Source organism: Pectinophora gossypiella, chromosome 3 (genome assembly GCF_024362695.1).
Source record: "Pectinophora gossypiella chromosome 3, ilPecGoss1.1, whole genome shotgun sequence".
NCBI classification, from domain to species: domain Eukaryota; kingdom Metazoa; phylum Arthropoda; class Insecta; order Lepidoptera; family Gelechiidae; genus Pectinophora; species Pectinophora gossypiella.
Window position 1 is genome coordinate 6,870,118 of NC_065406.1, and position 11,015 is coordinate 6,881,132.

The 11,015-nt window shown below is 36.4% G+C and overlaps 2 protein-coding genes across 5 annotated transcripts; one reads left to right on the forward strand and one right to left on the reverse strand.

Annotated features, from left to right (window-relative positions):
* LOC126381755 (metal-response element-binding transcription factor 2) lies at window positions 1–8,268 on the reverse strand. 4 transcript variants are annotated; one of them, XM_050031222.1, is made up of 12 exons: window positions 7,909–8,268; window positions 6,825–6,874; window positions 6,016–6,228; window positions 5,308–5,607; window positions 4,788–4,930; window positions 4,207–4,302; window positions 3,672–3,754; window positions 2,870–3,065; window positions 2,273–2,440; window positions 1,869–1,978; window positions 622–1,537; window positions 1–516 (listed from the first exon to the last, which is right to left on the reverse strand). In XM_050031222.1, the coding sequence occupies exons 2-12, from the start codon at window positions 6,850–6,852 to the stop codon at window positions 139–141; spliced, it is 2,631 nt and encodes an 876-aa protein (XP_049887179.1). In that variant the 5' UTR covers window positions 6,853–6,874; window positions 7,909–8,268; the 3' UTR covers window positions 1–138. The 4 variants fall into 4 exon arrangements, with proteins under 4 accessions (XP_049887179.1, XP_049887180.1, XP_049887181.1 ...); XM_050031223.1 differs by lacking the exon at window positions 6,825–6,874 and having other exon boundaries at window positions 7,909–8,267; XM_050031224.1 differs by lacking the exon at window positions 7,909–8,268 and having other exon boundaries at window positions 6,016–6,226; window positions 6,825–6,842.
* Window positions 8,269–9,529: 1,261 nt separating this feature from the next.
* On the forward strand, window positions 9,530–10,931 carry LOC126381776 (leucine-rich repeat-containing protein 57). The gene has a single exon (XM_050031253.1). It carries the CDS (start codon window positions 9,796–9,798, stop codon window positions 10,510–10,512), a length of 717 nt encoding a protein of 238 aa, XP_049887210.1. The 5' UTR covers window positions 9,530–9,795; the 3' UTR covers window positions 10,513–10,931.
* Window positions 10,932–11,015: the final 84 nt, after the last annotated feature.

Genomic DNA, 11,015 nt, shown 5'->3' on the forward strand with positions numbered 1-11,015 from the left:
TCCGGTTGGAATAATAATATATCACATTCCTTGATCTTAATGTACATGTAACTAAATTAGACTACAGACAAGCACTTAATATATTATTACATCAATCAATAACATGTATATTTAAATAAATTCATGTATTGGCGCGAACTAGGTTGCGGAGTCCCACTCAATGAGGTAGGCTGGTGACGCGGCGGGCGCCAGTCTGCGCGCGAGTACACGGAATGTCTGCCCGTCGCGGAAGTATGACTGCACGCGTGACTTCAACTTGGACAACTGATCCGCGTCCGTTTCCACACTCCCGCCATTTGTTTTATGCGGGCTCAATTGCAGGCTCTTCACACTATTATTACTGGCGCTGTTAGCCGTGTTCCGCCGCGCGTTCTCGTAGTAATTCTTTTCTTGTCTTTGTCTCAGTCTTCTACCGTGAAATTTCACGTTGTGTCCGGGTTGCGGGGTGACTTCGCCGTTCTCATTTTGATTCTGGACGGTTTTGTTGTCATCAGGCAGTGGACACGATTTATTTAACTGAAATAAAATAGATAAATATGAGTTAAATTAACCAATAATAAATGAATGTGCTACATGAAACGAATGTTCAAAGTCAATAAAAAAGGTACAAGTCTTGATTACCTGTTGCATTTGTAAATACTTTCTCGGTCTTCTATATTTCCTACGCTTTACTTCTCCATTTGGTCCTATAACGATGTCTTTTTCGCTAAGTTTCCTTTTCAAAGGTCGGACGAGAGGGCCCATCAGCGGGTTCAGTTGCACAGGCAACGAATATCTTGAATGGAAGTTATTCTGCTTTCCATTTTGTTTATTATAAACATTCATCGCCGACTTCAATGGCTTTTTGGATGAATAACTATTCTGCATTAAGAATGGGTTGTTTTTACCCTGAAAGTCTTTTAATGGTGGTATGATAGCGTCTAAAGTGCCACGACTGGAAGTTTCGTCGCCAGAAGATTCCATGTCATGGTTAAAGCTGGTACCGTACGGAGGCAAACTGTCCATATGTTGCAGAGACATGATTTTGGAATGTTCGATGATATTCTTGGTAGATAGCTTAGATATTTCTAAGTTCATTGTAGCTATTCTAGTTGAATGCGAGTTGATATTAAACTTACTAGAATTATTTTTGCTCAAGTCTGCGTCGTCTATTTCATCTTTGGGTATTTTATCTAATTTTACAGAGCAGGAAACTAGCGATGTTTTTAGAGATGGCACTGGAGGAGTTTGACAACTGGATTTAACTTCATTGCTTTCGGATTTTTCTTTAACTTTTTCTAAATTATCATCTTTGGCATCAGACTTTCGAGGAGTGGAAGTACAAATGGTGGTCGCTGGCCGCTCGTCTGTTTCGGTAGGCTTTATTGATTCATAGGAACTAGTGGAGTCGTTTTCTGAATTAGAATTCGAGTTCAAGTTTTCGTGAAACCTTTTTCCCATCATCAGATTCAACCAGTGCCCGTCGACGGGTACTATCATACGCTGATTATGATTTTTATAGGAACTTTTATCGTTGTTACTACTGGAAGGCTGTAAACTGTAACAAAAAGACAACTATTATGTTTTAACAGTAAACAAGTACAGAGGATATCGCCTAATTATTATACAGTACATCTAGTAATCTTAGATCACTGGAATCCTAGAATGCGAGTGTAAAAGCAAATATAGGTCTAAAGCTACGCGTTCACTGTATTGGAATGGAGCGGTTGAATGGTACGTGGTCATTTTCGAATTACTATGAGTTGCGCGAATTAGCAGATTTGATGAACTCAGTCGTTTAACAAAGCAAGAAATTCTGACCTTTCGTTAGCTCCGATACCGGTCTTGAACACGCAGCTAGAGACAAATTTCTCGTGTTTGTCACCTACCTGTCATCGACTGTGGACACCGCGGGCGGCGAGGGTGCTCGCGGCAGGAACCGGAGCCGAGACGAATACTCCCGCACTAACTCATCCGTTAGAGGCTCTCCCTTCTTTATCTGATGACAAAACACAGCAGAATTGATTGTTATTGATGTAATAATATGTAATAGATATCGACATAAACAGTAGAAAGAAAACGAAATCAAGACAATAGACTACTCAGATTTGAAAATATACAAAAGGGAAGGGAACTTTAATCACGATTTCAGACCGTAATGCACAGCAGGATAGGAGCTCTGGGTTGAAACCGTATGGTAAGATAAGCTAAACGCGTTCAATATTTATATTCGCTCCCAAACCCGCATAGAAGCCAGACAATTTCTGATGACGATAATAGCGCGCTTACTGACCTGCTCTAGGGCAGCTAGCTGTGCGGGCGGCGGCGGCGGCCTACGGAACCGGAGCCCCCAGATAGTGGCTCGCTTCTTCATCTCCCTACCACACTTGAACCGCTTTCTTGACGACGTCAGCGCTGTCAGGATTTTCTCTCGACGCTCGTTCACCGGTGTCCGCCACATCTATCATTGTATGAACAGTTTAGTGTAACTGTTGTAAACACAAGCAAGATATTAGTTTGAATTTTATTTTGTCTAACAGATCTAAATAGTCTCCTTCACTTACGAGTAATGAGTGCAAGAAAGAGGAGTGGTTTTATAACATAAACATATATATAAACTCACGCCTATTTCCCACCGGGGTAAGCAGAGACAATGGAATTTCATTTGCTTTTAGAACAGTCAAAATAAATTAAGTTTGCCTGCCAGAATCGGCAACATTTTCTTATTTATTTTAAGTTCATTAAAACTTAGGTCATATCTGAATAATGTACGGACTAGTAGTACTATAATATTTTTTTTAATTTAACTGGACGTCGCTCTATCTAAAAATCAGATTCAGAAAATCTGATTTCTGTTTTGATGACGTCTGCAAACAAAGTAAGCGCCTACCTTCTCGGGCAACTGTAGAGCGTGCCAGTTATCCATTATGTAGGGCATGATGACGGTGTCAAGGTCGAAGTAGTTGGGCGCGTTGTAGGCCGTCAGATTATAGAGCGCCAGGTGCGCTAGGTCGAGCCAGCACAGCTCCAGCCGCCGTAGATACTCCTCGCCGCCGTTGCACCGCGCGCAAGCGAATATGTACAATCTGGAGGATACAATCAATCCATAGGATACCGTGGTCTAACTGAAAGCACAGTGAGGTGTGGGTATTTAGTGTATCTTGCGATAAATGTACCTCTGAGTATCAGGATATAGTCGTGAGCTTATGATGTTATGTTTGTTATATATCCTTCAACAGAAGGATACATTCTTTGTCATGAAAAAAATTGCATTGTGCCTTTTTTGAAGTGACTTGTCATTGATATACTACAAGTATGATTTTCTGTTGTATAAATGTGTGGTGTCATGTACCAATGCATGTGTAAACTTTGTGTCAGGGTGGTTGTTCAGCTGCCAAAAGTATATCATAGTTCATTATGCTTGTAGTGAAATGATTTTGCAGGTACATTTTAATTATGTTCTAAAGTAACATTTATGTATGTGAAGTGTGTATGTACCTGCTTGTGTGCGTGCGTGTGGCTAAATTAACATGACCCGCGCTCTTTCTTTATAATATATGTCAGTGTAAATCGACCCAACGGTCGTTTCACTTCTGTCCACCCGCATATATACCAATGCATGAAATATTGAAAAATCGTATATGATCGTATATAAACGAATGTAAGTATATTTAGACAACTTTGGAACTTACTTATCGCCGGCGTACAACGGATACTGTAAACTGGAAACGCATCTTTGGTGAAACCAGCGGTTACATCGACAGCAAAGTAACATCTGAAAGATGAATTGAATTAATTTCCAAACAGTATTGAATAGCACAATGCTCAAAATGTTTCGTTACATAACTTCTAATCCCCAATCCCCATGGATTCAATCAGTGTTACTTACACTGACTATATAACACAATTTTTAGGTTGTTATATTAACATTACATTTTGGGTTTTTTTAGCACTGTCCTTTGTGTAAAACATATAATCATTGAAATGCGAACAATAGTTTTTTTTTATCTCTATTGCAGTCAACGGGTCTTTGGTGTTTAGTTAGGGTATTTGGAAGTACTAGACATGTCATGACATTGATATAAAGCAAGATTAAAAATCTGTTTTTAAGTCATACCTATACTACGTAAAACTAGTGTAACTTTAATAATATTTTTTCAAGAGCTAGTGGCCACTAGAAGGGATTTTTTAAATTGTAGTTAAGATAGTAAAAGAAGAGCCTGTTACCTGTGCTAACCAATCACTCTTTTCTCCGCAATAACAATGAGTTTCATTCTGATCTTTGCCTGCTTCTGATGCGGTTGATGAGGTCGTCGATGCAGTCTGTAAGAAAACACATTATTTTGTTGTTTTTATCACTTTGCCTTATTGCTTATCTAATTGTTTGGTATTGTCAATGAGCTAAATGACAACAAATATTTACACAATACTTCGTATACAAATTATAATCATCTTCAAAAATTAAACATGAAATGTGAATACAGAAAAACGTGCCTATTATGGCTGACTTATGAGAGCTCTAAATATACTGCAAGGAATATACCTAGTTAGCTAGTTTTACTCTAAACTTTCTGCTAAATAAAAAATCTTAAAGATAAAACCTAACCTAATGAATACGTCACACATATATACATAGATGCAATTTTACTTAAATATTATAAACTTAAGAGTTTTTCAACTAAATCTGTGAATTTCGTTAACAAACACGTAAATAGATCGAAGTTAGTATGGAGTACGGAGATAGTATTAATGGTCTTTAGTGCGCGCGCTACTGGAGCGTAGCTGCCGAAGCTGTTTAAGATACGTACATCACAAGGCGGAGTTAATTCCTGCTGCCGCCGCTGTTGGCCGCCCTTAAACCGGAAGAGGTCAGATCGCTTCGACGCTCGGTTCTCCGCCGCCGCCACCCGGTACCTTTGGTCCACGCATCGCTTGCAGTGCCATGACGCACCTTGGGAGAGTATATGCACGTCAGATAAACCAGTCACTGCTCCAGACACATTCAGAGAATCTGATGTTTTCAGTTTTAGAGCTCCAAAATAGGTGGAAGGACAAGCGTTGTGGGCTTTCACCCGGTTCAAAATTTAGGACGACAAGCCCGAGGACGCCCAGGTGGGCGAGAGCCTTGTCATAAGGCGTCGTCGATGTGGATTATATTTGCGAAGCACTGAAAAAGGGTAAACGTCGACCATGGCGGTGGGGTCGATATTGAGGGCCTGAAGTGTCGTGAGCCAATTAACCCCCTCTATAAAAATTGTGTCGTCAGGGTCATATATTACGAGGAGAGTATCATTTGATAGTGATTTTTATTATTCATTGAAATAGTACCATTAATCCACGCATCGACGGGCGGCGAGTGGCATTTGGCGTGGTACCCACGTCCGCACATGTCGCAGGCGATAATGGCGTTGGTGGCGGGCCCGGCGGCCGGCGGGGGCCCCTCGCGCCGCTTGCACACCACACACATAATGCGGCCATCGTCAGCCGGCGGCGCGCTCAGCAGCTTCAGCGCGGACACTGCCGCCCACGAGTGCGTGCCATCCCCGAACTTGACCAGGCAGCGCGCCACGCCCGCGCCCACCTCGCACGAGTCGTTGTCATTGCTTGTGCTTAGCTCTACTATTGTTCCTGTTGAATTAATGAGTAACAGCAAGTAGACGTAAATGATATGCTATTGGAATATTTTATGTCCTATAAAAAGGTAAGTTTGAAGTCAAGTTAATTAGTAAACAATATATAGGTACCACAATTTCAAAAATTTTGATATAATAATATTGATTTGAAAGAAACCTGTTATAATTCCTTGTAATTTAAACTGGAACAGTTCATGAAAACACAGAAACAGTTCATGAGCAGTGATTTATGTTTTGAATATTAGATAAAGGAATCTTAAAACATAACAAGATATAGAAATAGAAACAAGAAAATATGCCACTTACACTAATATAAGTCTTGATTGACAAAATAAAATAAAATGGTTATACTTTAGGATAAGACAATATATGTTCCACCAAATTAGCAAAACATAAATCTTACCTAAATAATACCGTCCATCTTTGTTAGGAACGAGCACATCATCGCCACAGTGGAACGGGTTGGCATTACTTTTCTCGGTGTTGGTTGTGGAGTCTGGCATTGCATCCTGTGTTTCTTCTTCTTTCTTCTCATTCTTTTTGTTAGTGCATGGCGTGATCGTCTTGTCAAGGTCACTCAGTAGGACGTCGATCAGTGATAATTGTGTTGATACCTCTTTGGAAGAAACAGTTTTTATGTAATAAAATGTTAGGTAAACTCAATAAAATTATATGATTAGTATTGGCTCGTAGATTATAAATACACTAGGTTAAGTCAGCTTAATGTTTACAAAATAAAAGTGTTACAGTAAAAAACGTCAACCAAATGCAAGGCTGAGTAATGAATGTTATTATTATCTATGAGGATAAAACCACTTACAGTTGAAGATTTACTTTGATGTAACTTTTATCTCACCAAGCTAATGATGGTGCATGGTTTATTACAACAGTATGTTAGTTAAAATAACTGGCTGTAAAGGAGAAATCTGAAACTGATGCCAGCTCCCCACCCGTCTAAGGCAGATAAGAAATTATGCTTGTATTAGCAGAAGCAATACTAGTATTAAAGTAGTTATGTATAGTAACTGCCTATACAGCATATTGAATACCTTATCGCCATTGTAAATACATTGTAATAAGTAACTATAAAGTTATTGTTATTCTTTTTAGATAACTTATTCAGACAATCCATTTCATAATGCAGATTTCTCTTTTATACCATATCTGAGTATAAGATATTATTATTATTTCAAAATATAAAATTATCCATACCATTCTGGCTAGTGATTTCTTGTCTCATGGGACTTGTATAGTGATACTCACTTTAAATATTCCATTAAGCAAGCCAAAATAAAAAGAGTTATAATTAGTACATTAATTCTATAAACACATACCTAGATGATACTTAAAAAAACCTAATATATGGCAAACGCTTAAATTTTTATAACTGTTTTACCACAGACATTGAATTGAGGAATGCAATTGATTGAATGAATGTTTGATGAGTTTAATTTGATACCCTTATTCTTTTTTATATCTTCAGATTACCATGGCATGAAAGTTTATTTATTCTAAAAATAAAGAAACACTTTTTCATATAAGAAGTAACCTCATTTTTGAGCTGGTCTTTTATGGGCCTTGACTAGATTTTAACTAGTTTTCCAGATAACTTGCAAGCATTGCAACATAACTTTTCTATGCTGATAGGATAGTGGCACAATAGAAAACAGTTGTCAATGATACACATAATACAACTTTTTGGAGGTCACAGTATGTGACTTACATCCTCTTTACTAGGAATGTCATATGTTTTACCATGTCACTGTTTGTGAATGTGAATCAGAAAATATTTTTCGAAGCTGCACACATGTAATATTGAAAATACTACAGGACGAATCAAGAATCTAATGACAGAAATATGTTTTACAAAACTGAGGTGTGTAATGCTAATGGTGGTTACATTTTGGTTTTTTGATATAGACTCAAATATTTGTCTTTTTCACGCATTATTTACTCAGAATATAATATATGATATTAAAGACAATGGTGAGTAAAGTCTTAATATATATATATAAAAATAAAGAACTCCACTAAGTCCCACCATGTCTTGGGTATAGCAAAATTTTACGATGCTTTAGGTGTGTATGCTGTAGGATGAGTGTAGGACGATTTTAAAGATTCCAGATGCATTTTCTGAATGAATAGTAGGAACATACGTGATGGAATGAACTAAACTTAGCAGTTAAATTATGGAACAATGCATGAAATGTAAAGAAAGCTTATCTTCATTCGAATGGAAGCAATACTTAGAGAATTTATAAAATTTAAGGTATTTTTGTTGTTATCTAATACTCACCAGTGTTAATGTCCATTTCAAAGTAATGGTTTCACTCAAAGATAGTTATAAAACGTATTTCAGATTCTCATTCTCGAAGAACAAACATGAAAAGCATTGGCGCTAATGCGGCCATTATAGTAAAACGTTTCGGAGTTTTCCCGCGGTAAGATGACAAAATCTATCACACAAAACTCCAGAATCCATCTGGAAATTTCTAACGAAACTTACAACCGTTTCTTTTTATTAACATTATTGACTTAATACTAAATTCTCATTAAAAATAGATAAATCTGTAAATTTATACGAATACTAAACGATTTCAATCCTATTCGGTTCGGTTGGGTCGGTCCGGGACTCAAAGGAGGGACGGGCGGGAGGAGGGGGAGAAGCAAGGAGGGAGGATACAACAGTGTTACCAGTTTTTAGATCATTTTTCTTCGGATTATTTGGCGTGGTTTCAATAACCTATAGCATTGTGATTTGTTTCACAAGTGTAAAGTGGCGACATCGACACGAACGCAATCGAATGTTAATGTGGGACTTTGTATTTGTACCCCAAGTAATGGAAAAATACGTAATTACGAGTATCACGTTAAATCTGTACAACGCTATGTATCTTATTTTTGGGGAACATAGCCCGGAAAGTCCCTCATTAAAACATTTCAACGCGTTTATTAATCTTTTATCTAAATAAACTTTTTTTATATTATTATTTGCTGTGTTTGTAAAGAAAAGATTACTCTTATGTACAAATTGACTTGGGCAGGAATTCATGGCAGATAAAACGAATACCCTTTTTTAAATTTTTAATGTTTTAGTAATTGGCAACATTTGGTGCCATTTTTTTTTCTTTTTTTTTTATATTGTTGCCAGTTGGTTGCAAGAGCAACTTTTTAACCGACTTGAAAAAAATACGAGGTTATATCTTCCACAGTCTCTTTTTTGTATTAGCACAGATAGTTCAGTCCTTTGACGTTAACGCAGCAATACAGCATTTTCTTGGTATGATCATCTTTCGCATTAGGGCGTTTTCCCATTACTCCGATTCTCATCCCATCCGCGTCTGTCAAATGACGTAGGTACTTTCTAGGCTACGCTCACCAAAAACAATATAGATGGCGTTGTACAGCTTAACGTGATAATTACTCGGGTACATAATATTCTAAAACACAATCTAATGGCAGAAGTATATATAAAAATAATTGTTGCTTGATATTACCTTTATTATATCTGTTATCCATGAAATTAGAAGGTTGGACGTAGGAAAAAACTGTACAGCGCCATCTACCTCTATATTGTTTTTGAGGAACGTAGCATGGAAAGACCCTCATTGGTCATAAAACTATTTGCAAGGTACTATTTGTAGTACTGGGGGATAAAAAAGGCCATATCAAAGCAATCAATCGAAAAAAAATTACTTTTTTAACGCCCCTGATCAATTATGTGATGGTAGTTTACATACTACATCCGATATCTCTATGTAATTTCATTATCCGTCCGTCATTCTCGGACTCAGATTGGATAAGGATCTGTGCCAATGCGAACAAATTTAATGTCATTCATTCTATTCATCTCTTGATTCATCTTTTTGATTCGTTGTTCATAGACTTTTTTGTTATATTTGTTACCCATTTTATTTTTTGGCAACACTAATTTGATTAAAATTTGACTTTGACATATACTAATAAATAAATAATAAAACCAAAAAAATATCAAAACAAATTACGTTTTGCTAAGGAAAGAGATAAGTTAAAGTTTCTTTGCGACAAATTTTGATCAATAACATATGTATATTTTGATTACAACAACAATCGTTTGTGATTGTTTACCCGATAGTGATAAGACAAGTCTTTAAAGTAACCATATTGCATTGCATAGATTTGGATCTCAGTGAATTTGTGAGAAATGGGTAACTCGGGGCTCAAACAGCACTACGACACAGCATCAAAAACTGGAGTCTTACAATTGTCCGACCATAAGTTAAAAGAGATTCCAGTAGAGGTATACAATTTGTGTGAGATATTAAGAAACTTGGATTTATCCAAGAATAAAATATCATGTTTACCTGAAGAATTGAGTAGATTTAAACTTTTAAAACAATTAAATTTAGATACAAATAAGATAGAGGTGTTACCTGAAGCCATTATGAACTTGAGGAAGCTGGAAATGTTGAATGTTTCCAATAATCTAATTTCATCATTGCCTCAATCATTTTCCAACCTAAATAACCTGAAGCAAGTTTACTTAAATAATAATAGACTGAAACAGTTTCCCACTCAACTACTGGGCCTTACCAACTTGGAAGTGGTGGAACTGTCCAATAATAAGATAATTGAAATACCTTTTGGTATGTCCAATTTTTATGCAGCTGAATTGAATTTAAGTCAAAATGAAATATCTGTAATTTCCGAAGACTTGCATGAAGCACCAAAGTTAAAAATATTGAGATTAGAAGAGAACTGTTTGAGTTTGGATGCAATAAAGCCGAGTTTGCTTAGAGATTCTAAAATACATACCATCAACTTGGATGGCAATTTGTTTGAATCAAAGCAGCTGGCGTCACTGGAAGGGTACAACGAGTACACGGAGAGGTACACAGCCATGAAGAAAAAAATGTTTTGATTTTTAAAACCACTAGATAATGTGAAACTAGATCAAAAATGTTTTTACACAGTATTTATCACTTTGCCAGTTATTTCTGCAATTTTACTGATGTTGTCATGATATTTTGATAAGATAATATTTTTCATATTTTATTGTATTATGGAACACAATAAATGTAAACTTTATTGCACAGAGATTATATTACACTAGCTCTTATAAACACTATTTGTTAGTTTCATTTTCCTTTTTTGTATGTTGTAGGTAGTACCTTATGTTACAATGATTTGTTACTCTTAAGATTTTATCACTGTTAAATAGTCTCTTTGGGCTTTTAAAATCAAGATTTCTTACAAACTAAGTACCTATATTAAACATATTTATTTTCATATGAATGCTGTTATATAAACTTTTCAATTATACGTTTTTTGAACTCATAATGTCTTTGAAACTTATAAAGTTCCCTACAAATAAAAATCATCTGTAATTTTATGCACCTAATAAAAATATAAGTTCCCAAATAA

Excerpts from the sequence above, each read along its gene's own strand:
- LOC126381755 (XM_050031222.1), bottom strand. The coding sequence starts at position 6,852 with ATGAGACAAGAAATCACTAGCCAGAATG. Across the intron at positions 2,441-2,869 it reads CTCTACAGTTGCCCGAGAAG|ATGTGGCGGACACCGGTGAA; the intron begins GTAGGCGCTTAC and ends ATACAATGATAG. Across the intron at positions 1,979-2,272 it reads AGCTAGCTGCCCTAGAGCAG|ATAAAGAAGGGAGAGCCTCT; the intron begins GTCAGTAAGCGC and ends TTTTGTCATCAG.
- LOC126381776 (XM_050031253.1), top strand. The coding sequence starts at position 9,796 with ATGGGTAACTCGGGGCTCAAACAGCACTACGACACAGCATCAAAAACT.